The 27,257-nt window shown below is 43.2% G+C and overlaps 2 protein-coding genes across 2 annotated transcripts in view; one reads left to right on the top strand and one right to left on the bottom strand.

Moving 5' to 3' along the window:
• LOC144511304 (lamin-B3-like) overlaps nt 1-16,325 on the top strand; it is a 76,836-nt gene extending 60,511 nt beyond the window's left edge. Inside the window, exons 9-11 of the mRNA XM_078241544.1 lie at nt 269-388; nt 2,665-2,783; nt 14,970-16,325. Coding sequence (XP_078097670.1) covers nt 269-388; nt 2,665-2,754 — 210 coding nt within the window. The 3' untranslated portion in view covers nt 2,755-2,783; nt 14,970-16,325. The remainder of the gene's footprint in view (nt 1-268; nt 389-2,664; nt 2,784-14,969) is intronic.
• Nucleotides 16,326-17,695: 1,370 nt separating this feature from the next.
• marchf3 (membrane associated ring-CH-type finger 3) overlaps nt 17,696-27,257 on the bottom strand; it is a 34,060-nt gene continuing 24,498 nt past the window's right edge. The window contains exons 4-6 of the mRNA XM_078241001.1: nt 24,820-25,015; nt 19,915-20,124; nt 17,696-18,922 (exon numbers count right to left, since the gene is read on the bottom strand). Coding sequence (XP_078097127.1) covers nt 18,764-18,922; nt 19,915-20,124; nt 24,820-25,015 — 565 coding nt within the window. The 3' untranslated portion in view covers nt 17,696-18,763. The remainder of the gene's footprint in view (nt 18,923-19,914; nt 20,125-24,819; nt 25,016-27,257) is intronic.

Raw genomic sequence — 27,257 nt, 5'->3', positions numbered from 1 at the left:
TCTGGTTTCCTCTAACAGTCCGAAAGACGTGCTGGTTAGGTGCACTGGCCATGTTAAATTCTCCGTCGGTGTACCCGAACAGGAGCCGGAGTGTGGCGACCAGGGGATTTTCACAGTAACTTCATTGCAGCGTTAATGTGAGCCTACTTGTGACAGATAAATACAATGGCTTTGAAGTTTGTTAGAATTGTGCACTTCGTTAGCGGTGCAAATTTAACAGTGCGGATCTTGAAGTAACATTGTTTAATTTGTTGCCTTTCTTTGTTAGATCTGGGCTGCAGGTGCTAATGCTTCCCAACGTGCTCCGGTTGACTTGGTATGGAAGGGACAGAAATCCTGGGGAACAGGAGATGATATCCGGGTGATACTCCTCAGTGCCAGTGGAGAGGTGTGTGCAATAAATGGTGCATTAATGCAATGCAACATGTATAGATATAAATGCACTGTTTGCAGTAACTCGGTCTCAAATATTACTGCCCTATTTTGCTTGCTTAATCTGTATTTAAGATGACACAGCATTCATTTCATACCTAGTCTGATGTACCACGGCAACCAGCAAACCTTTTAGTGGCACTTTGAAAAAGGAGATTTTATAGTTTGCTAATAATATCTTTACAGAATGCAATGAACAGCCAGTAATAGGAATATCGTGTAGGAGAGCAGAACTGAATTGGTACCAGGGCAGATTATTGGTACCTTGAGTCTAAATAAAGTGATAAAAGAAATATTTGTACCCTCTAGTTTTCCTAGTTGGTAGTGAGATTGTACAATGTGTAACATTTTTTTAGAAAGAGATTGCGAAATTATCAATTCTAAATTCCAAGAAAGATTTAACGGAGAAAAACTTGCGTTTTTAACCTGAAATCTGTTGCTCCTATTTTCCAATGCAAATTCTCAATTACTATAAACCCTAAGAGCCTAATAGACCTGATTTAATAAAATGTATGGAACCGTTCCTCCTGTTATAGAAACATGTACAAAATTGCGAGGGGCCTGGATACAGTGGATGTGAAGGGCCCATTTACATTAGCAGAGAGGTCTGTAGCTAGGGGGCATAGATTTAAAAGCATTGGTAGTAAGATTAGATTAGGCAAGAGATGAGGGAACAAAATTCACCGAGGGAATGATCATGGTCTGAAATTCATTGCCTGAAAGAGTCTTAGGGGCAGAACACTCAATACATTGAAAGGGTATATGGATATAGAACATAGAACAGTACAGCACAGAACAGGCCCTTCGGCCCACGATGTTGTGCCGAGCTTTATCTGAAACCAAGATCAAGCTATCCCACTCCCTATCATCCTGGTGTGCTCCATGTGCCTATCCAATAACCGCTTAAATGTTCCTAAAGTGTCTGACTCCACTATCACTGCAGGCAGTCCATTCCACACCCCAACCACTCTCTGCGTAAAGAACCTACCTCGGACATCCTTCCTATATCTCCCACCATGAACCCTATAGTTATGCCCCCTTGTAATAGCTCCATCCACCCGAGGAAATAGTCTTTGAACGTTCACTCTATCTATCCCCTTCATCATTTTATAAACCTTTATGCACCTCAAGAGCAGTAATCTTGAGGTCTACGGACTGAATATAGGAATAAGCTGGGCGGCTGGTTTTATTTTTGGCCAGCACAGACACAGTGGGCCAAGTGGCCTCTTTCTGTGCTGTAACCTTTCTGATTTCTATTTCATTCTGTCACCTGTGTTGAGCCTCTCAGTTGCAGTCCAGTAATAAAAGACGATGCAAGTCTTTTACAAACTCAATTTTTATTTTACAATTTTTACAAACTTTATTTTCTTTTACAACTCCACATACACACCCAGTGCCACCTGTAAACCCTTTATAAATCCCAGTGAGTACTATTAAACAATTAACATACAAATTAGGTTGAAAGTGGAAAGTTGCAGTTAACCCATTCCTAACCAGCTGTTGCGGGTGTGGGATCAGCTATACACTTGAATTTTGATTTCTTTGATGGTTTCCTGGTTTGCTTCAATCAATGCACTATTTTCCTGATTTTCCTATAAATAGTTTCACAGTACATCAACAAAGGTATGTATTGCAGCATTTTACTACACAAATACAATATAATGACCCAAGGAACATTGCAGAAGCATTATCAAACAAAATGTTGCCACTGTGTCACGTAACCTAGAAGGGCAGATGACCGAAGGTGTAAGGTTTAAGGCAGAAAAGAATCAGTTGAGATAAATATGTAATTGGTTGAGTGAGGATTACAAAATCATGTGTAATTTACCATGACGTTGTACCAGTTTAAGATTCCCTGCAAAATCTCTAATATAAGAAGCAAATATTTGAAACGTGTGTCTCCACTGAGTAACCTTTTCACATAATTTGATGTCTGGGGGAATAATTGTGCAATGAGAATTAATTGTTCAAGGCCAAAGTAAAATTGTATCAGAAATTTACAGTGACTGGAGTCATTGAAGGCCTGGAATCCATTTCTGGGCTTGGGTAAGCTACAAGTCCCTTTTTTAGATATAAAACAGACAAGAATTCCATGAGGATAATTTAACAAGATGTCATAATCCTGTGTAATAGCATCTTTAGGGACTGGCTTTAACCTGTTCATAGCTCTGTGGAATGCGTGACTTTTTTGGCCAAAATACCCTGCTTCAACTAACGCTGCTGATTTCACAGGAGATGGCCACACGGACTCTTGTGCAAGTACCCGGAATATTGAGACGTAGATCTAGAAAAGGCAAAGAAGATGACAGTCCAACAGTTTGAAGGTTCAAACGAAAGCTGTTTATCATCAGGTATATAAAATGTAATACAAAACAAATTTGATAATATGACCAAGTTTTAATATGCAGGTGTTTGGAGTGGATCTATCTGTCCCTGTTCTGATATTCTGATATGCAGTGACGTACAAGACCATGTATAACCCAAAAAAAAGGATAAGTTTGAAATAGTAATCCTAATTAGCCAATTGGATTGGAAACTGGGAGCTCTTCCTTTAGTCATCAAGGCCTATCGTACAAAAATACCAGAGACAAACACACCAAGCATTGCACTTTTGGAAGGATTTTGAGACCTTGGAGAGGGCGCGGCAGAGATTGACTAGAATGGTACTAGGTCTGGACGCTTCAGTTATGTGACAAAATTAGATGATAAAGGATTTTTCTCCTTCAATCCGAGATATTGAGGAATGATTTAATGAAGCTGTACAAAATCACCAAGGCTATTGGTAAGATAAACAGAGAAACCATTTCAATTGGCAAAGCATCAGAAACTTGTGGATACAGATGTAAGATAAGTGGGAAAAAGAGTCAAAGATGAGATCATAGAATCCCGATAGAGCAGAAGGAGGCCATTTGATTTGATTTATTATTGTCACATGTATTAACATACAGTGAAAAGTATTGTTTCTTGCGTGCTGTTCAGACAAAGCATACCGTTCATAGAGAAGGAAACGAGAGAGTGCAGAATGTAGTGTTACAGTCATAGCCCGGGCGTAGAGAAAGATCAACTTAATGCAAGGTAGGTCCATTCAAAAGTCTGATGGCAGCAGGGAAGAAGCTGTTCTTGAGTTGGTTGGTACGTGACCTCAGACTTTTGTACCTTTTTCCCGACGGAAGAAGGTGGAAGAGAGAATGTCCGGGGTGCATGGGGTCCTTAATTATGCTGGCTACTTTGCCGAGGCAGTGGGAAATGTAGACAGAGTCAATGGATGGGAGGCTGGTTTGTGTGATGGATTGGGCTACATTCACAACTTTTTGTAGTTCCTTGCGGTCTTGGGCAGAGCAGGAGCCATACCAAGCTGTGATACAACCAGAAAGAATTTGGCCCATCAAGCCAGCACTGACAATAATCACCCCCCCCCCCTCCCTCCCTCCCCCAGACCCTATCCCCATAACCCTATGTATTTACCCTACTAATCCCCCTGACATTAGGGTCAATTTAGCATGGCCAATCAACCTAACCTGCACATCTTTGGACTGTGGGAGGAAACCGGAGCATTCGGAGGAAACCCACGCAGACACGGAGAGAATGTGCAAACTCCACACACAGTCACCCGAGGCCGGAATTGAACCCGAGTCCCTGGAGCTGTGGGGCAGCAGTGCTAACCCACTGTGCCACCAAGGAAACAAAAACAGAAAATGCTGGAAAATCTCAGCAGGTCTGACAGTATCTGTAGTTCTAAGAGAACTTCAGAGCCATTGAAAAAAAAATCAATTAGACATTGTTATCCTCAACGTGTATGAAATAGAATAGACTAAATCTTTTTCATTTTCTGCTCTGACGTTTGGCCTATTTATTCCAAGGTTATCACAAAAAACATTCCCTGAATTGTTGACACTAGGTTTCTTTTTCTACTGAGTAAGTTGCTCTGGAGACGGAGTTGAAAGCTGAGCGTGACATTTTGCTGCATAATCGTGTTTTTCTAGTCTTCTGTGGATAACAATCAAAACTGAGACAATTAAGTCAAAGTCCCACTAAAGTTTTCTCAAAGCCGCCGTCAAAGTGGTTTAAATGAATATTGAGACACCTAACTTCATTCGTCATTATGAACTCATTTCCTAACACCAGCTCACGCTGGACTACGGTCAGTCAGATGTTCTTCACCTCCTGTACCTTGCCCAATTAAAGCTAAAGTTCATTTATTAGTCACAAGTAGGCTTACATTAACACTGCAATGAAGTTACTGTGAAAATCTCCTAGTCACCACACTCCGACGCCTGTTCGGGTACACTGAGGGAGAATTTTGCACGGCCAATGCACCTAACCAGCACATCTTTCAGACTGTGGGAGGAAACCGGAGCACCCGGAGGAAACCCTGCAGACACGGGGAGAACGTGCAGACTCTGCACAGACAATGACCCAAGCCGGGAATCGAACCCGGGTCCCTGGAGCTGTGAGGCAGCAGTGCTAACCACTGTGCCATCGCGATTGATTCCAATCCTTTCCTCAGCTGATATGCAACCACATGCAGGAATTGCTGGATGCTAATGATCAGAACACCATTCCCAGGGGTACTGGGACCAATTTCCCATGCTCTTACTGCCAACCCAATTCAGAAGAGTTAACACAGCAACACCGGGAATCAAATCTCCTGGTGTTTTGTGGCTCGTTTAGGATGGACTAAATTTAAGGTCTGGTGAGGTAACAAATCGGCTGGATTTTAATAACTCTACTGATGGTTTTGGATCATTATTGTTGACTTTGGTGCAGGCTGTGTCCAATTTACATCAAAATTCATAAAACTTTCATATATTTTTATATGAAATAACAGTCGAACTGAAAGTTGGTTGGTGGGTAGGGGGGGTTGCTGTCTGCTTCGCGGCCTGGTATGCTTGTTACTACTCAATCTTGGCTTGAAAATGACATTCTCACCTTTTAACTCCCAAGGTAAGTCGATTGTGAATCATGCCAGCTGTGATTAAATAAGGAAGCTGCCCTGATATATGCAAACATTCGAAATTATTACTGGCAATGCTGTCGCAGATGCAATTACTGCTGGAAATATCAGGAGTGGTTCAGGGGAGACGTGGTTACATAATGAGTAAAGTAAACTTATAAATGACTGGGTCGTGTTGTATGGTGTCCTGTTCGCCAGTTGTATAAACTTCCTATCCAGCATATACTGGCACGTTTGGTGTTTAGACTGATTTACGTGGAGACGTTTACTGAGAAATCCAATTTCATTTTGTTATAGTTTCTATAACATGGTTCATTTCTCCTCCCTTGCTCAAAAACAAAAGCGCTGTTTTTCACTCCGTTCACTTTCCTTCACTTCTGATTCTGATGATCTTGGCAAAGAGCGTCCTGGCATCCAGTTTCATTCACATGTTTGCTGGATCTTCAGGGATCCGGACTTCAGCAACTCCCAGTTGTGTCTTTTCAAATGATGTGGAGACCTGGTGTTGTTAAACTTCTTGCTCTTTTCAAATGGTCAGGGTGGATTATATTGTGGACCTCCAATCCTGGTTGTTGTTTTGTTTTGAAAGATAAGCTAACACATGGGGCAAGAGTTTTGAAGGACCTTTTTGACTGAGATTGATACATATGTGCTAAGTGTACTGCTGAGTCAATTAGTCCTCTTAGTTGTATATACTATTTGGCATGCAATTATAATTTAGAATCAGCTACAATTTGCCTTTTAATTCACATTTTTGACTTGTGTTGATTCTAAAGCATTGGTGATATAGGTAGAGTATGATGGTGTTTAGTGTTTGCTTGGTTTGACTCTTGTATAGTAAAACTTCTTCTGTTTTAAACCATGTCATGGTTTCATATTTTCCCTAAACTGGGGATTCAGGATTTTTAAAAATTCCTAGTCACTATTGAGATTGTAACATCTATTATTTTAAGTAATGTGGCTTGCAAGATGGAAAAAAATATTCCATTTATTGAGTTAGCATTAGAGTTTAGCAAATCTAGTTGAGTCTTACCCAGACATTGGGCACTTTTTTAAGCATGCTGAATGTTTAACAGCTTGAGTTAAATGGTCACCTTATCAAGTGTAAAATCACAAGTTATTTTAACATGCATGAGAATTTCATGCGTTTGAATTAATTTGATATTTGCTGGAACATAAAATGGACTCGGATCCTAAAAGGAAATAGTTGGGTTTTTGGGGTCGGACAGAGAGAGGACATGTCCCCTGTTCTTCGTGAGCTCTGCTACTTTTCTTTCAGCTCACGTCCAACCCTTGTTGCCCCCTGTGATGCCTGGTCCTTATCTTGTGGCTTGTTTGTCTTCTTGTCTCCTGGGCCTTCTTCTTCTTGTATATTACTATTCTTGTGTGGGGTGGTGAGTCGTGGGGGGGGGGGGGCGGGGGGGAGTACCCTTGTCTGGCAAAAGAGAAAGGAGGGTGATGGTCTGCTTGTGCCATATTTTAGGTGGTTGTTGAGGTGATGTGTATTAGGAGGAGGGGGCTGCTCGATTGGGGGTTTCTGTGTTTCCGGGGGCTGGGGTGGATGTCAAAGTGGTGTGTGTGTGTTAGAGGGTGGTTTGTTGTCCTCCCCTTGCCTTGGCACTTTTGTCTCCCATGTGTGTCTGTTAGGGTGGGTGGTGTGAGGGGGCTTCCAGAGCTGGTGAGAATGGGGTGAGTTTTCATTTTTTGTGGGTGTTTCATCTTGTGGTGGGTCGGATGGTGTGGTGTGGATTCGGGAAGTATGTATCGGATTGGTGTGGGGGCACTGGTTGACGGAGCAAGTTAGTGTAGGGACATCCTCATTTATTTGGATGGTTTATGGGTTTGATATGAGGATAGAGCTTTTATTGGCAGTACAAAAATTACTTCATTGGCAATTTATTTGTTTATTAATTAATTAGTGTCCAATCTAGGCTTACATTAGCAATGTAATGATGTTACTGTGGAAGAGTACATTAAGGGGGAATTTAATATGGCCAATTTACTTAACCAGCACATCTTCAATGTGGTGAGATGGTACCATATTTGTTGTGCCCCATTCATTTTGGTGTTTCGTCTTGTGGGCGGGGGGTAGAGAAATAAATTAGGTTTGTTTATGAGAGAGTGTTTAAATCCAATGCTGAGTGTTTTGGAGTTCATTTTGAAGGAAGAAAAAAGAAAGGATGAAACATAGAAAAACTACAGCACAAAACAGACCCTTCGGCCCCACAAGTTGTGCCAAACATATCCCTACCTTTTAGGCCTGCCTATAACCCTCCATCCCATTAAGTCCCATGTACTCATCCAGGAGTCTCTTAAAAGACCCTATTGAGTTTGCCTCCACCACCACTGACGGCAGCCGATTCCACTCGCCCACCACCCTCTGTGTGAAAAACCTCCCCCTAACATTTCCCCTGTACCTACCCCCCCAGCACCTTAAACCTGTGTCCTCTCGTAGCAGCCATTTCCATCCTGGGAAAAAGCCTCTGAGAGTCCACCCGATCTATGCCTCTCAACATCTTGTATACCTCTATTAGGTCTCCTCTCATCCTACGTCTCTCCAAGGAGAAAAGACCGAGCTCCCTCAGCCTATCCTCATGAGGCATGTCACTCAATCCAGGCAACATCCTTGTAAATCTCCTCTTTCAATCTTTTCCACATCCTTCCTGTAATGAGGCGACCAGAACTGAGCACAGTACTCCAAGTGGGGTCTGATGAGGGTCTTATATAGCTGCATCATTATCCCCGGACTTCTAAACTCAATCCCTCGATTGATAAAGGCCAGCACACCATACGCCTTCTTAACCACCTCCTCCACCTGCGAGGCTGATTTTAGAGTCCTATGGACCTGGACCCCAAGGTCCTTCTGATCCTCTACAGTACTAAGAGTCTTTCCCTTTATATTGTACTCCTTCATCCCATTTGACCTGCCAAAATTGATAACTACGCATTTATCTGGGTTGAAATCCATCTGCCACTTCTCCGCCCAGTCCTGCATCCTATCTAGGTCCCTCTGTAACTTCTGACATCCCTCCAGACTATCCACAACACCACCAACCTTCGTGTCGTCGGCAAACTTACCAACCCATCTCTCCACTTCCTCATCCAGGTCATTTATGAAAATGACAAGCGGCAAGGGTTCCAGAACAGATCCCTGGGGCACACCACTGGTGACCGACCTCCATTTAGAAAAAGACCCATCTATACCACTCTCTGCCTCCTTTGGGCAAGCCAGTTCTGGATCCACAGGGCAGCAGCCCCTTGGATCCCATGCCCTCTCACTTTTTCTGGAAGCCTTGCGTGGGGGACCTTATCGAACGCCTTGCTAAAATCCATATAAACCACATCTACCGCTTTCCCTTCGTCAATGTGTTTAGTCACATTTTCGAAGAACTCCACCAGGCTCGTAAGGCATGATCTGCCTTTGACAAAGCCATGCTGCATATTCTTGAGCATACTAAACCTCTCTAAATGCTCATAAACATTGTCCCTCAGGATCTTCACCATCAGCTTACCAACCACTGAGGTTAGACTCACCGGTTGATAATTTCCTGGGCTATCCCTATTCCCCTTCTTGAAAATAGGAACCACATCCGCAATCCTCCGGCACCTCTCCCGTCTCCATCAACGATGCAAAGATCATCGCCAGAGGCTCCGCAATCTCTTCCCTCGCCTCCCACAGTAACCTGGGGTACATCCCATCCGGACCCGGCGACCTATCTATCTTGATGACATTCAAAGATTCCAGCACAACCTCTTTGTTAAAGTCCACATACTCATTCCTTTCAGTTCACCGCACGCCCGCAGTACATCATCCACCCAGCTCCTTCTCCTCTGTGAAAACCGAGGCAAAATACTCATTAAGCACCTCTGCCATGTCTACTGGTTCCGTACAGACTTTCCCTCCTTCACCTTTTATAGGCCCTATTCCTTCACGTCTCATCCTTTTACTCTTCACATATTTATAGAACGCCTTAGGGTTTTCCTTAATCCTACTTGCCAAGGCCTTCTCATGACCCCTTCTGGCTCTCCTAATTTCCTTCTTTAGTCCCTTCCTACAAGCCGTATACTCATCTCGATCCCTATCTTCGCCAAGCTCTCTGAACCTTTTGTATGCTTTCCTTTTCTTCTCGACTAGGTCCCGCACAGCTTTCGTGCACCACGGTTCCTTTAACCTACCAACTCCTCCCTGTCTGCTCGGAACGTTGTCCTGTAGAACTCTGGACATTCCTTGAAAAACTGCCACCTCTCTTCAATACATTTCCCCGAGAATACCTCCTTCCAATTTACTCCTCTAATTTGCTGCCTTATGTCTTCATATTTCCCCTTACTCCATATAAACGCTTTCCTAGCTTGCCTGATCCTCTCTTTTTCCAATGCAAGCATAAAGGAGATAGAGTTATGATCGCTATCCCCAAGATGCTCTCCCATTAGACATTTGTGTTTTGTTAGGCAGGATTCTGTTTACTAGTTATGAAGGGTTCCCCTTTGCACAGGATCTCTTGTATTCTTTTAAATTAATCACCTTTCTTGGACTTGAAAGGTGGAATAAAAAATATTCCATTTATTGAGTTAGCATTACAGTTTAGCAAAACTATCTGAGTTTTACCCAGACATTGGGCACCATTTTGTTCATTTAAGAATGCTGAAAGTTTAATCGCTTGAGTTAAATGGTCACCTTATGAAGAGTAAGGTCACAAGTTATTTTAACATGTATGAGAACTTCATGCATATGATTTAATTTTATATTTGCTGGAATATAAAATGGATCCGGATTCTAGAAGGAAATCGGTGTGCCTTTTGGACTAGAAGAGACATGATAATTTTAGGTGACTTTTTTCCAGAATGAAACTGTGTCTTATTGTCCAGTGACTAAGGTAGCTTTGCTTCATATTAGTCAATCAAATCTGTATAAAAATATCTTGGTTAATTATAATGTAGATTTGATGAGGTCACAGCTTGCAATAAATTAAATTATGGGCATGAGTCACTGGAAAGGATCAGTTTACTGGTTCTAATCTATCACTGATGATTAGACATAGACATAGAACAGTACAGCACAGAACAGGCCCTTCGGCCCACGATGTTGTGCCGAGCTTTATCTGAAACCAAGATCAAGCTATCCCACTCCCTATCATCCTGGTGTGCTCCATGTGCCTATCCAATAACCACTTAAATGTTCCTAAAGTGTCTGACTCCACTATCACTGCAGGCAGTCCATTCCACACCCCAACCACTCTCTGTGTAAAGAACCTACCTCTGATATCCTTCCTATATCTCCCACCATGAACCCTATAGTTATTCTTTAGCATTATGCTTTTCGTTAGTGATTTTCATGTTCCTTGATTTTAAAATCTGAAATCTTCCTGATTTGGTTTCTGTTTTAAATTAAAAGCGAAAATACTGGAAAAGCTCCGGCATGGCGGTCTCTGTGGAGAGTGAAGGAGAGTTAACGGGTTCAGTTATCATCATCTAGGCGGGTAGCGGGAGTCAGGCTTGCCCACCTCAGCAGAAAGTGCCCAGAAAGGTGGGATTTTTATTGTGGAGTGGCGGGTACAGGCTGCAGTTGAACCAGCCGACTGGGGAAAGAGCTCAGAGGCAGCTACAGTAGCAACCGGGTGCCGAGGTGGGATGTTTAAAAGGCCGATTTCAGCGCTGTGGGAGTCCGTCAAAGTTGTAATGAGAAAAAGCCTTCTCATCCCTCTCTACACGCTGCCCATTCCTCATCTGGACCACCTTATGCCCCCCACATGCAAAAAATGTTCTCCACACGCAGCCCCTCATGCCAAGACATGGCACTTCCATACCCATTCACTCAGCACACCCTCTGGAACCAACAAACCTTATAGCGACAGGATGTGTTTTATTTTAAAGAAAGCTTTAAGAAAGGTCATCCATTGATAGCTTTACACTTTCTCAAAAAAAATGTTTTTGCCTCAAGGCCACTAAATGTTTCAATCATCCAGAACCTTTAAATTACCAAAAGCGGCAACTTCAAGATCGTGAAACTTCTTCAGCTTGTGTAAATAAACATTGTACAATTGATGGCATCAAGCAGACAGCCAGAGCTCAGGTGTTTTAGTCCTTTAATGGATGTCTGGGCTCTCAGCCAAGAATGCATAATAAAGCTTGATTCAGGGCCCAGAAATCTATTAGACTGTTGAAATACCTGAGAGGAAGTGAAAACATTGCTTGTTTAACAGCTCTGATCATCCAAGCTTTTGTTTATTTACACCAAATGAAGAGGTTTCAAGTGCTTTCACTTTCTGCAATTGATACTTTCATGGGTCTGGATGATTGACACTTTTATTTGCCCAGAATAAAAGTTTTTAAAGGTGCAAAATTGGTTCTATACAGTAAATAGTTGGCCAATGAGAATAGAACTGCCACAGGTTGGCATGGAAGGCATAAGGAGCAATAGGGACTGGGTGGGGGTATGCCTTGGTATGAAGGGTCATAGGGGTTGGATGGGGGACATGGACATGGTCTCCTCCTGCAGACATCGGTTCCCAATGTCTCCTGAGGTTCTGTGAACTGAAAAACTGGCCCAACTCCATCAAAATTGCAGGACATGTTTATCACAGCCCGGTCCAGAATGCAGAGGGGGTGAGATCATGGCCTGAACCAGTCCACATCCTTTAAAAGGCCCTGGTAAAAATCAGAAATTCCTAGGAATGGGATTGGGATTCATGGAATCGGGTCCTGGCTGATTGTTTTTTTTTAAAAAGGTTCCTTTGTAAAAACCCAGGCCAACGTTTTGAGTCCAATATGATTCTTCCGTTCCGGAGAAGCCATAGTGGACTCAAAATGTTGGGAGGGATTTTCCAGCTCTTCCAGTCCCGGTGAAGTCGACCCCTCGCAGTGGGTTCCCTGGCTGCGGAGCTGGCGAGCCACACGAGAGTCCATGGACTTCAGTGGATCTGTAAGATCCTGCCGGTGACCAAGGTCTCACTGCATCCGTCACAAGAAAATCCGCCATGGGGTGGTGTGGGTGAAGAACCCCAGCCGTGAACTCGATTTCTCCACAGATGTCGCCAGACCTGCTGAGTTTTTTTTCCTACCACTTTCTGTTTTCATGTTTCTGCAATATTGTGCATTTATTTTACTTGTAGTTCAACCACCAATGAACAACATTGTACTTTCAACTCCGGGCTTGTAAAGTACCAGAGTTTTTTAAATGGTAAAATGTCAATGATGGGAAAAAGACAAAGGGGGGAGGGGTGGGTGGGAGGGGGTTGGGATTTTCCATTCCCGTTTTAAGGATGCTGAATTAGCAACAGGAATGGGAAATCATTTGGGAGTCATAAAACGCGGATTAGCCGGCGAGATTTTCCGCTCCAATTGTCCAACCCACCAATGGTGTAATGAGAATCCTGCCTTCCAGCGACGCGGTGCTTTTATTTGAATGTATTTATTATCAGGCTTTAACCACCCCCGTGGGCGGCACGGTAGCACAGTGGTTAGCACTGCTGCTTCACAGCTCCAGGGACCTGGGTTCGATTCCCGGCTTGGGTCACTGTCTGTGTGGAGTTTGAACATTCTCCTCGTGTCTGCGTGGGTTTCCTCCGGGTGCTCCGGTTTCCTCCCACAGTCCAAAGATGTGCGGGTTAGGTTGATTGGCCATGCTAAAATTGCCCCTTAGTGTCCTGGGATGCATAGATTAGAGGGATTAGTGGGTAAAATATGTAGGGATATGGGGGTAGGGCCTGGGTGGGATTGTGGTCGGTGCAGACTCGATGGGCCGAATGGCCTCTTTCTGTACTGTAGGGTTTCTATGATTTCTATGATGATTTCCCTCCTCCCGCCGTTAGATTGTCAATCCATGTCAGCACCTGACATTTGACAGACTAAGCTGCTCATTGAGCCCCCTAGCTCCTCCCCCTTTGCAAACATGACATCGTGGGATGGGCACACCCCCTAACTTTACTCCATGATCCGAAAAACTGGGCAGAGGAAGCTGCCCTTGGCGCTGGTGCGGCACGGTGGCGCAGTGGTTAGCACTGCTGCCCCACGGCACTAGGGACCCGGGTTCGATTCCCGGCGTGGATCACTGTCTGCGTGGGTTTCCTCCGGGTGCTCCGGTTTCCTCCCACAGTCCGAAAGATGTGCGGGTTAGGTAGATTGGCTATGCTAGATTGCCCCTTAGTGTCCCGGGAAGTGTAGGTTGGAGGGATTAGCGAGGTAAATGTGTGTGGGGTTGTGGGGATGGGGTGGGATTGTGGTCAGTGCAGACTCAAAGGACCGAATGGCCTCCTCCTGCACTGTAGGGTTTCTATGATTCTGCGGTGGCTTCCATGTTTTTCCCACCCGCTGTGCCACTCTGCAAAAAAAAGAGAAAATTCCACTCAAAGTTCAATTGTCTCATTGGGTTTTCTGCTGTAGGGACTGCAGTGAGATTTCTAAACTATTTATTAAAATGGGTGGTGGGAGGGCTGGATCTGGGAACTGTATGTAACTTTGTTCGTGTTTACGTTTCTGTAGGGCTGTGTATTTTTCTGAAGTTGCATGGTTTATGTCATGCTGTTTAAGTGCTCTTTCTCGCTCTGATCCACATTCTCAGCTCCCAGTACGTTTCCTGGGCACCTTGTTTTTAAAATCAAATTGCTGCAAAGGACAGAGTCAGCTGCAAGTTGCATGCTGGCCAGCAGGGGTCACCCAGAGCTGCGACTTGAGCTGATTCCTGCCTTTCACTGATCCAGAGATACGAATCATAGAATCCCTGCAGTGCAGGAGGAGGCCATTTGGCCCATCAAGTCTGCACCGACCACAATCCCGCCCACACCCTATCCCCACAACCCCATGCATTTACCCTAGCTGGTCCCCCTGAAACTAAGGGGCAATTTAGCATGGCCAATCCACCTAACCCGCACATCTTTGGACTGTGGGAGGAAACCGGAGCACCCGGAGGAAACCCACGCAGACACGGGGAGAATGTGCAAACTCCATGGACACAGACAGTGACCCAAGCCGGGAATCGAACTTGGGTCCTAGACGCTGTGAGGCAGCAGCGCTAACCACTGTGCCACCGTGCTGCCCAGGTATGGGTGGGATTTTATGGCCTTGCTCGTCCCAAAACTGTAAAAGCCCACCCGAGGTCAACAGACATTTCTATGTCCCACCCCCCGCCCATGGCAGAAGGGGTGGTAAAGCCTTTCATTCTAACCCTGCTATGATCAGCTAACTCAATTCATAGAATCCTACAGTGCAGAAATTGGTCATTCGGCCCATCGAGTCTGCACCAACCCACAATCCCACCCAGGCCCTATCCCCATATCCCTACCCACTAATCCATGCATCCTGGGACACTAAGGGGCAATTTAGTTTGGCCAATCAACCTAGCCCACACATCTTTGGACTGTGGGAGGAAACCGGAGCACCCGGAGGAAACCCACGCACACACGAGGAGAATGTGCAAACTCCACACAGACAGTGACCCGAGCCGGGATTCGAACCCAGGTCCCTGGAGCTGTGAAGCAGCAGTGCTAACCACTGTGCTACCGTGCCGCCCGAATTCAGTGCAGTGTTCCATGGTCGGTATTGTCAGTTGCAAATATGTAACAATATATACTGTGGATTTGATTTTCAGAATCATATTGAGAATGAAGACCCAAGCTGCACTATAACGACACGGTACAAACCTCAGATGGTCAACTGAATTCTTCAACCGATGAATAGATTTGATTATTTTTTTAACGACTACTGAACTTTGGGGATCATAAGATGTTTTGAAGGAATGTTTCTTTTTTTTTAAATGAGTGACTGCTTAATGGGACCGTTCACCTTGTGAAGTAATCTTGCCATCAAAAGGTTTCTGTTAACGAAGTACTTTCTTAACTTATGTGAAGTGTTCTGTAAGCGCAAGAAGAACTTGTATTCATCTAGTTATTTACTATGTTCAGAAACAATGTTTTCTTAAAAACAAGAATCTGCTTCAACAATTATAATTCCAGCTTCTAAGAACTCTGGCTTATTCTGGAGCATAACAAAGTTTTGTTTAGCAGATAATGTAATCTAACATTGAATCAATTACAATCAGGTTTGGAGTGGAGTTCTAACCTTTCTGTTCAATGTAAACCATTGATCTTTCCACCTCAGATATGAGGGACATGAATCCTTCCAAGTAAAGGTTCCTTTTAGGTAGATGTTCTCAGTAATGGGGTCCCATTAAATAGCCCCTCATTGTACATTTTTGTCAACAACTGCTGCGTTGTAAAATTCAGAAAATTTTTAAACTTTTGGCTTATGATTCATTCAGACGTCTGTTCAAATGGAAATGATACACAAGTGTCATAAAATGTTAATCAACTGTGGGGAAATGATGTGAATTTTGACATATAATTGAAGTGGCCTTTAAAAGTGTGTCAACTCTGTAATTTTATTCTCATTTGGGTCTGTTTTTCTTTACTCTGTGTTTCTCCCCACCCTGACATACACACACACTTTCCACCTATCAGCTGTCAAATTTTTAGAAGTTGTGTGCCATACGCTTTTTTGTTCTTTAATTCCTGTCATAATTTGGCTAAAATCTCCAGATTCATCAAGCTGTAATCATAACCAATCAACTCTTAAATACAGCTTCATGAGTGTCCTCCAGCAATCAGATATTTCAATTTTGCCCAGCTCTTGACTGTATTCGCTTGTCCACTTGTTTGGTGCCTACTCTTTACAAATACTTCAGCATCCCCCATCTCCTTTTCTGTCCTCGTTTCTCCTCTTTCCTCATCTGTCAATGAAATAAACGGAAATAGCCCTGGTTGTACAAATCCACTTGTACTGCTACTTGCATATTGTCATTGCTTTAAGATTAGAAAGTCTTATTTCTATAACCTTTATCTATGAATAAATTTATATGAAGAGAGTTGATTATATGGAATCAACAAATTATTTATAAATTTGATTTAGAATTCTCTATTCTAAAATAAATACCTATGGTTATACTGTGTTGTTTTGCTTCTGTTTTCCTTTTTAATTACATGTAGCTCCAACTTGGTAAAAATGATACAAATGGTTCAGCTATGTCCAGACTGATATTCCCACATCCATAGGAGGTGGAGGGTTAAACCTCCTGTGACAATGTAGAGCACTGGAGCTGGTGGGTTCATTCCATTATACAGAGGTGTTGACAAAACCAATTTCAATACAAAATCAATCCTTATGCAGCAAGCTCAAACTAATCTAGAGATTCAAACCCACATACCCTTGAGTATGGTTTACAGTTACATCTGAGGTCCAGCATTGATCTATTGGATAGTGCTCAAGTTTTCTTTGTTCAGTACTGATCTATCATTTAAATACAGCGCAGCACCAAATATCAGTATGAGGACATGTGATTCATAGATCACAACAAAAGCTGAAAGCTCCCACAGGGTATGAATTGCTACAGTTTAAAGAACTGGTTACATAGTGAGCTGAATGTCTTGCAATATCTCTGGGAATTGATCGCTTAGAGAATTTTTAATATATAGAAAGTGGTGTGGGACAAGGCACTGTTTCTTCTATTCCTGTGACTTGCAATGGACTGCAATATTTCAAGGTGGCAATTCAAACCCCACTCCCCCAGCTTCAAGGGCAACTAGGGATAGGCAGTGAATACTGGCCTAGCCAGTGATACCAATGTCCTGTGGCCAAATAATTTTTTTCCCAATGCTAGAGTGATACTGTTTCTTATTCCAAGGTTGATTTTTCTCATTGTCTAATTACATCAGTTCTTATTAGGGATAAGGTTGGATTTACAACTTGCTTAATTATATTGGTGTATTTTATACTTTTTCACATTTTAAATTTGACGATTCAGCAGGCCTGTTTGGACTCCATCTGACCCCAAAGAGACAGTGCTTAGCTTCCCACAGAAGGATAGTCACTAGTTCCATTAGACAGCTGATGTGTAGATAGTAATGAGTACCAATATCAGAAGCAATAAAAGAGGGTCAGTATTCAGCACATACCACCACAATCCTGCTGACTGCAGCACTGAGAAAAGTAGCAGTTAGAGGTGCAAAGCTTCATTCAGCAGCTACCTGCTTGTTTCCTTAAGAGAAAGAATAGCCATCTCCCTTCAGTGTGTGAAAGATCATATCGGCATGACTTGGAGCTAAATAAAGCCAAGGATCCACCATTCCCCCTTGGGGGAACATACCTGGACCATCTCTTAAAATGAAACAAAGTCTGCCTTTAGCTTGTCAATCTTTGTCTCCAAATTACCTGGGACTGATCCTCTCATCCCAATGCAATTTAATATTCTTACTCAAGTAACTCCTGGAAAAAGGAGCAATCTAATTTCACATTTACACAAGAAAAAAATTACATTTTTTTAAATTCTTAAACCAGATTAGTCAACATTTATTTTACTTTAACAGCAAAATATGCAACTTATTTAACACGCATTTAGTGTACACTCCTTTGCGATTAAATTAGCTTTGTCATCTTTGAAACAGACAAGGGTCATCATCCAGAACTTGGATGAAGAATTCAGGAAATTAAACAGCATCAATCACTCTTACAGCCAGTTCCAGATCGAGTATAATTCATAGAATAACAGGTCTTCGAACCAAAAAAATATTCCTTCTGTTGTTTTCACCACCTATTGAGCTTGGAAAACTGAAACTGGGATAAAATGAAATATTAGTGTCTTGGTTACATTAATTTCTCATTTTGACCTGGCCCCTCTCGGCTTCCGATTAATTCTTTAATTTCCTTTGAAATGAAAAATAACACTATATTGGACTGAGATTTTGCTCAGTTATATTGAACCTGGAAACAGTATTTTGCTTATTTATTTGTAGTGCCAGGCAAACGGTTTGAAAGCCTCAAAGGCAGTTGTGGATGAGTGGTTGGTGTCTAATGGAGCATTGCAATCCCTGACAGACCAATCCCACCAGTGCCAAGTGATACCAGATAATGAACCAGTCACAGCTAAATCCATGTAACTCGGAGTCACTGAATTCTTTGGCAGAGCATCCAAGTCTAAATGAACACAGTTCAGTGGGCAAGCCACTTCCTTCCTCATTTTCTCCCATGAGAAAATTACTTTATCCTGGAAAAAAAATTCACCACACATTAATAAGCTTTAGAGGTAATTAGGAATTCTCAAAATCATTGAGAAATTCACTTCCATTTTCGATAGGCGAGGAAAGAAAAAAAGGGAAAAAAAAATTTTGATTGTTACCCATCAATTCAAACATCCATCTCTTGCTATTACCATTTAAATGGTAACGAAGGCAAAACAGTCCCTGGTGTGAACACAGCACATAGCAAGGTACAACTGCTTTAAATCTACATTCTTCACCCATCGCCAAAAAGACATCCTGATTATCTCCAGAAGATTGGTCCCTCCTGCCGACATGGTGAATTTCAACATCCAAGGGCAGTCTTTTAAAAAGGTTAGACAATAGTCTCTTTGGAAATGATTATGCTCGAGTTTTGAGCTAGAAGATTGGGTTTGTTGCTAAGTAACACTTGTGATTTTGGAATCAGCAGTTTAACATGCTGGTTGGTCTGTCGCCACTCTTTCAACAGTCTGATGTGATATCGAAAAGAAGCCTGCAGTCAAAAACAAGCAAGGTACGTTAGGGCTGAAAACAGGTTCGCGTCCGTTTGGTAGATTTCTCTTTATAAATGCAAGTTGCATCCTGTTAACTTCATTTGTGTAAATATCAACTTGGAGTTTTGAAAAAGGAGTAGGCCATTCAGCCCCTCAAGCCTGCTCTGCCATTTAACATCATGCCGATCTGCATCTCGCCCAGCCCATATATGAACATACGATCCTTAAAGTCTTTTCACCGGTGGCTTTCAAAACATGGGGGAGGTGATGGTTCAGCTGTATTATCATTAGACTCTTAATCCAGAAACTCAGCTAATGTTCTGGGGACCCGAGTTTGAATCCCCACCATGGTAGATGGCGGAATTTGATTCTTTTTTTTAAAATCAGGAATTTGGAATTTACTGATGACCATATTGGGAAAACCCATCTGGTTCACCAAGTTTAAAGTTTATTAGTGTCACAAGTAGGCTTACATTAACACTGGAATGAAATTAGTGTGAAAATCCCCTAGTCGCCACACTCTGGCGCCTGTTCGGGTACACTGAGGGAGAATTCAACATGGCCAATGCACCCAAGCAGCACATCTTTCAGACGGAGGGGAAACCCACGCAGAACATGGAAACTCCACACAGATAGTGACCCAAGCCCGGTATTGAACCCAGGTCCCTGGCACAGACAACAGTGCTAACCACTGTGCTGCCCCATGATTTAAGGCTAACGTCCTTTCGGGAAGGAAATCAGCTGTCCTTACCCAGTCTGGCCTACATGTGACTCCAGAGCCACAGCAATGTGGTTGACTCTCAACTACCCTCAAATGGCCTAGCAAGCCACTCAGTTTCAAGAGCAACTAGGGATGGGCAATAAATGCCGGCCAGCCAGTGACACTCAAATGAACTTAAAAATAAATTCTAGAATCAATGTACTGAGTGTATAAAAAGGTATATTTCCAGGTGAATTATACATGGTAGATATTTTTACAAAAGATACTTACAGTGGTCCAGAGTAGGTAAATTGTAATTAGGACAGCGGAGAGAATAAGAAGTCCAACTGCTTCTATGCTACTACTGAAGTAAAAATGGTCAACTGTTCCTTGGACACACAGCCAGCCCGACAAACTGGCCAGTGGAGTAATGAACAGGAAACAGATAATATCTCCACATAGCATCCTCCTCTTCTGTTGCAGTGTCGGATCCTTCAGCCACTGTTTGGGAGGGGGGGGGGGTGAAAAATGGACTTAGGTTAAAAACTACAAAGTTATCTTTTTATCAGACTTCTGGTATGTTGATGATTATCTATGCAAGGTGCTCAGTGGGTCCCTCTGTGCAGTTACAAATTCTCACAACTGTCCAGCCTGTTGCCCAACTGTTGCAAAAGTAGTGAATTTCTTACTCTGCTGTTCACATTAAAACAAACAATGCCTCGTTTCAGGAGAACGGGCCATCATTTAACATCGTGCATTACATTGGTGCTACAGACTGTGTGCCTCTAAGGCTACAAAACTGATATAAGTAACCACTGCGAGAGTTAGTTGGCAAGTGAGGTGAGAGATTAGAATCCTAGCCTTGTTGGTGGAAATAGCCAAGTCATTGGTAATTTGTGAAGTCTTTATTTATACAGTAAGAATCGATGGTGCAGCAGTGTCTCTACCTCAAAGCCAGATACAAGTCACACTCCAGGATTTGATGGCCAGGGATGGTTTGTTCATAAGCCAGCCAAGCAGGTTGATTATTGATTTTCCAACAAACGCCAAGTGCAGGTGGCAGGCAGCACGGTGAAACAGTGGTTAGCACTGCTGCCTCACAGGACCAGGGACCCGGTTCGATTCCGGCCTCGAGTCACTGTCTGTGTGGGAGTTTGCATGTTCTCCCCCGTCTCTGTATGGGTTTCCTCCAGGTGCTCCGGTTTCCTCCCTCACTCCAAAGAAGTGCAGTTCGGTGGATTGGCTGGGTAAATTACCCCTTAGTATTCCAAGGTGTGTAGATTAGATGGATCAGCAAGGTAAAGGTGTGGGGCTACGGGGATAGGGTGGGGGAAGAGCACCTGGGGAAAATAGTCCGTCAGACAGTTGGTGCAGACTCAATGGGCTGAATGGCCTCTTCTGCACTATAGGGATTCTAAGAGTGGGAGAAATTCCTGGTCAGCCATGAGATGGAAAGATATAGAAGCTTCTACCATCATGATCTATAGTTACAGACTGCAAATGCATGTAATAAAGTGTTATGTTGCCACAGCAACCCAGTCTCCTTGGGGAGGGGAGGATCAGATTGGTGGCAACAGCACGGGGTTCAATCCCTGTACCAACTGGGGTGACACAAGTCGGAACAGCTTTCAGGCAGAGAATTCAAGAAGAAATTGAAGGTAGACATTTGCAGAATGTGATACCGAGCCCGAAATGTTGCAAACGTACAACAGACTGAAGGTGATGACACATTTTATAATTGTACAGAAGTTAGTGCAGGCTTGACCAGTTCCATTTGCAATTAAAATAATTTTACCCAGGTCTAAGTGTTTGCTGCCAGCCCACAGAAAGCGGATACATCAGCATAAATATAGATAGGTGACTCAATGCTGGGCTCCCAGAATTTGATCTAAAATGAAAGGACCTCGAGGCAAATGTGTCACTTCTAAGTTTACAGAGATGGAATAATTGCATCAATTGAAAAGATATAATTATGCATCCATTCTTCTTTTAAAAAAGTAGCATTTTCAAAATAATTCTTCAGAGTTAACCGTTTATAGAGCAAGATAAACCAATAAAATCATTTGAAAACATTTGCTCGGTGTTACTCTGTAGAAAACAAATATACACCCGGAGCGGCAGCATGGAGCACATGATGCCTTGCTGCTAAAATGGGGATCTGTTAAATGTAGCCAATCCCATTAAGCCCATCACACTGGCACTCAGAGGAAGTGGTCTAAATGGGCATCTCGTATAGGCCAACTGCTGAGCAAAACTCTGAAGGTAGGAGCTAGGTATTTAGAAATAACCTCCCATCTGCAAAGACAGACCAGATATTATCATAGCATCAGGAGGCGGCCATTCGGCCCATCAAGTCTGTACCGACCACAATCCCACCAGGCCCTATTCCTGTAACCCTGCTAGTCCCCCTGACACTAGAGTCAATTTAGCATGGCCAATCCACCTAACCCGCACATCTTTGGACCGTGGGAGGAAACCGGAGCACCCGGAGGAAACCCATGCAGACAGTGACCCGAGGCTGGAATTGAACCCAGGTCCCTGGCACGGAGGCAGCAGTGCTAACCACTGTGCCACAGTGCTGCCCCTTATGGTCACTATTTAGTAAAGACCATTCACTGAAGTTTAGTATTTGAGTTTTGGCTTGTGGAGCATGATTGATGGATGCGGAACACAAGACTTTACATCAACAAAACATATAAAACAAATCACAAAAACTTGAGGGAGGCCATTTGGCCCACTGCACCTGTGCTGGTTCTTTGAAATAGCAGTCATGCTTAGTCCCACACTAAGAAGTCCAACTACAGACTTCTCACTGTGTTTACCCCAGTCCAACGCCGGCATCTCCACATCATAGTCCCACACTCCCATCTTTTGGCCATAAATGTGCAAGTTTCTCATCCTCAAGAATCTGTCCAACTATCTGTTTAAAGTTATTACATTTTCCACCACCTTTTCACAAAGAGCACTCCAGATCCAGAGGACTGTGTTATTTGCGTATCCCCACTTGACCTTTTGACAATGCTTCCTGTTCCCTCAAAAAGAATTTTATCAATTTAGTCTGAAATGATTCATCGTTAACAAAACCATAATGATACTGCTGGGTTAGCCCAGGCTTTTGCGCACAGGAGCTGATTTTGCCTCTGATAATGATTTCCATATCTTCCCCATCACCAGTGTTAGATAGACTGGCCTGTAATTTCCTGGTTTAACCCCCTTCCTCTTTCTTGTGCACTGCTAATAATATTAGCTACCCTCCAGGCCTAATTTTTACCCAATGAGGGCTGAATTGCCTCAGTTTTCTTTCAGCAAGAGGGGCTACATTCCATCTTGGCCAGTTGACTCACCGACTTCCAGTAACGCTAATCTCATAAGCAAGTCTCCTCAATCCTGTTCATAATTCCTCTCTGCTCTTTAGGCGGCATGGTGGTTAGCACTGCTGCCTCACAGCGTCAGGGTCCCGGGTTCAATTCCAGCCTCAGGTCACTGTCTGTGTGGGGTTTGCACGTTTATGGGGCGGCACAGTAGCACAGTGGTTAGCACTGCTGCTTCACAGCACCAGAGACCCGGGTTCGATTCCCGGCTTGGGTCAGTGTGTGTGGAGTTTGCACATTCTCCCCATGTTTGCGTGGGTTTCCTCCGGGTGCTCCAGTTTCCTCCCACATTCTGAAAGACATGCTGGTTAGGTGCATTGACCCGAACAGGTGCTGGACTGTGGTGACTAGAGGAATTTCACAGCAACTTCATTGCAGTATTAATGTATGCCTTACTGTGACTACTAAAATAAACTTTTCTCCCCGTGTCTGCATGGGTTTCCTCCGGGTGCTCCGGTTTCCTCCCACAGTCCAACGATGTGTGGGTTAGGTAGATTGGCCATGTTCAATTGACTCTAGTGTCAGGGGATTAGCAGGGTAAATATGTGGGGTTGTGGGAATAGGACCTGGGTAGGATTGTGGTCGGTACAGACTCGATGGGCTGAATGGCCTCCTTCTGTACTGTAGGGATTCTAGATGCAACTGTCAGTGTCCACTTCCTTCGTGAAGACACAGTAAGTCTAGAGTCAATTGAACATGGCCAATCCACCTAACCCACACATCGTTGGACTGTGGGAGGAAACCAGAGCACCCGGAGGAAACCCATGCAGACACGGGGAGAAAAGTTTATTTTAGTAGTCACAGTAAGGCATACTTTGCAGTATGCCTTTAATGTATTTAATACTTTAGCCATCCTCTGCATGAGGATTTCCCAGGAGTCCTTAATAGGCCCAACCTTTTCCTTGGTGAACCATTTACATTTCATATGTTTAGAAAATGTTCTCTGCTGCTCCTGCCTCTTAACTTTTCTTTGCCTTCCACATCTATGTTCTCAATCCCCTTTCTATAAAATCAAATTTCCTGTTATTCAATGACACCCATTCATTGTCATATGGAAGACAACAGACTTGAACGTTAAAATTAAATTAGATTAACTGATCTTGTATTAATATTTATACATAATGAAGCTTGTATCACAATGGAATAACAAGTCAATTCTTTTCAGAAAATTAATTTACTGAAAAACATCTTTTTCCTCCCGTTTATTTTTCTTGGCTGTTATCCATTAGACTTTTTTCATAGAATCCCTACAGTGCAGAAGGAGGCCACTCGGCCCAATGAGTCTGCACCTACACTACGACAGGCCCACCTCAAACCTGTAACCTGCTAATCCTCCTAATCTACACATCCCAGGACACCAAGGGACAATTCAGCATGGCCAATCCATCTAACCTACACATTTTTGGAGTGTGGGAGAAAATTTACAGACATGGGGAGGATGTGCAAATTCCACAGACTGACAGTCACCCAAGGCCAGAATTGGACCCAGGTCCCTGGCGCTGAGAGGTAGCAGTGCTAACCACTGTCACTGTGCCGCCCTTAAAAACTCCATTAACTCTCCTTCAGTCAAATGGATAGCAAGTCATACACTTCTCAATGGCCACCATCATTCTGCAACTGCAATGGCAATAGTCAGTTGAGGCAGTATCCAAGTTTCCCCATTCTGCACACTCCAACGCATGCCATCGGGCATTCCATAAATCTCACAAACCTTTGACCAAACGTTCAGATGGGTACAAAGCCCCCAAGTTATGGGGCCTAATAAAAGTTGCGATGAGGTTGCCGAGCCAGCTATTCTCCCACAGTGCAACAGAGTAACTTTTACCTCAGTCAGTGGTCTTGGCATTCGCTCCAAAGTGAATTCAAAGTGACACAGTTCGCAGCGGCTGGAACAAGAAGCCACCAGCCACTGTTCGAGACAACTGCGATGAACTGTCCCCAACGTCCCAGAGCACTCGCACGGAGAGAGGAGATTCTCTTTATCATTGGGTTCATGGCAAATTCGACAGATTGGAATATCACTGCACAAAACGGAAGAGAAAATTCTAATCATTATCTTATAAGACTCATGTTTCATAATCTATTTGTTCAGAACACTAAATAATAAGGCATCTACCTTCCATTAGACAGTTCCACTAACTTCAGGGGTGAAGTCAGTTTTGGGTAAAGCAGGGAGATAACAAATTGCCAATTTTACAATAAGAGAGGATGTCGCTAAGTGTGTAAAATGGTCAGCCTGCTCCATTTCACCCATTCTGCGCTACTGCCCATGACCCATTTCTACCCAACTTCCCCCATCACATGTACAATGAGATGGATTGCTATTCCCTGAAATTATTTCAAACTTTAAAACCCTTTATAAATCACTCAGTTAAACTTCTGCTGGACAACTGCATCCAATTCCAGGCACCTCACTTTGGGAAGAATGTCGAGGTCTTAGTGTGGACACAGAGGAGATATATTGGAATAATACCAGGGATAAGGGAACTCAGTTAAAAAGGAGAGACTAGGCAAGCTGGGTTGTTCTCCTAAGTAAGAAGTTTAACAACACCAGGTTAAAGTCCAACAGGTTTATTTGGTAGCAAAAGCCACACAAGCTTTCGGAGCCTTAAGCCCCTTCTTCAGGCGAGTGGGAATTCTGTTCACAAACAGGGCATATAAAGACACAAACTCAATTTACAGAATAATGGTTGGAATGCGAATACTTACAGCTAATCAAGTCTTTAAGATACAAACAATGAGAGTGGAGAGAACATCAAGTTCTCCTAAGAGCAGAAAGGTTTTTTTTGGAGGGTAGAGGGAATGAAATTTATTAAGGGCACTGCCAGAAAGGGAATTCAATATAACATTCACGGTGGCACAATGGTTAGCACTGCTGCCTCTCAGCGCCAGGGACCCGGGTTCAATTCCGGCCTTAGATGACTGCGTGGAGTTTGTACGTGTCTACATGCGTTTCCTCCGGGTGCTCCCATAGTCCAAAGGTTAGGTGGATTGGCCATGCTAAATTGCTCCTTAGTGTCCAAAAAGATATAGGTTAGGAGGATTAGCCATGGAAAATGTGCAGGGTTACAGTCCGAAATAAGAGTTACTTTAAGAAAAAATCCCAGGTATTACTAACCCTGGAGTATATGCAGATTTAATTCAAATCTGAATTTACATCAAACGGCACTCAGCCAAAACTTGTCTGTTTTATCTCAACTTATCTTAAAGCTTTCATTTCACATCCAAACATGTTGCAAGGCAAATAACCCTGTGTGCTTTCATAAACGCGATAGGGAATAGGGGAGGTGGTGGTATAGTGGCATTGTTACTAGTAAATTAGAGACCCAAGGTAATGCTCTGGGGACCTGGGGTCCAATCCCATCCTGACAGATGGTGAAATTTGAATTTTAAAAAAAATCTGGAATTAAAAGTCAAATGATCACATTGTCAATTGTCGTAAAATCCCATCTGGTTCACTAATGTTTTTTCGGGATTGAAATCTGCCGTCCTTAGCTGGTCTGGCCTGCATGTGACTCCAGATCTACAGCAAAGTGGTGGACCATTAAATGACCTGGCAAACCAGTTTAAGGGCAATTGGGGATGAGCAATAAATGCTGGTCCAGCCAGCGACGCCCACATCCCTTGAATGAATAAAAAAAATTGGACTTGAAGCCATGATCTTACTGACTGACAGAAGAGGATCAAGGGGCAGAAAGGCCTCCTCCTCCTATTCTTTATGTTCTAATCTCCTGCACCTAAAAAAGTGACAGCAAAAACCAAAGGAAGCATTCTGATCACCATCATCAGTCAATATGAGGTTTCGAGAGGATTTTGTACCATGTAGTAAGTGTCTGGCTTTTCATTAGGAACAAGATAATACACTGGTAACAACACCATTGAATGATCAGAATTGTATTTGTTTGGATGCCATATCAATTGTAGTTTGCAGAAGTTTAGTAAATGGACCTGATATCATACCTGCTACTGGCTCAAAATGGTGGATGGGCCTAATAAAAATGGCTGTCCATCATAAGGACCCAAAATATTTTACATTGCCTTCTCTTTCAGGCAATACAAAAGTGAGGCATTTAGTTTCCATCTCACAACACAATCCAAAAATTGTTATCTCAAGTGTTCTTGTTGTTGGGAACTAAGAATAATGTCCCCGCTACTAATTTATTTTTTCTTCTTGAGAGGGGTGATGTGTTGGGTAGAAAGGGAATGTAGGCAGACTATTTGACCATGAGGTTTCTGTGCCGAGCTCTTTCCTGTCCTCACCCA

The sequence above is a fragment of the Mustelus asterias genome, chromosome 24 (genome assembly GCF_964213995.1).
Source record: "Mustelus asterias chromosome 24, sMusAst1.hap1.1, whole genome shotgun sequence".
Lineage (NCBI taxonomy): Eukaryota > Metazoa > Chordata > Chondrichthyes > Carcharhiniformes > Triakidae > Mustelus > Mustelus asterias.
The sequence above is the reverse complement of the archived record's forward strand: the minus strand, read 5'-3'. Positions and strand labels throughout refer to the sequence as shown.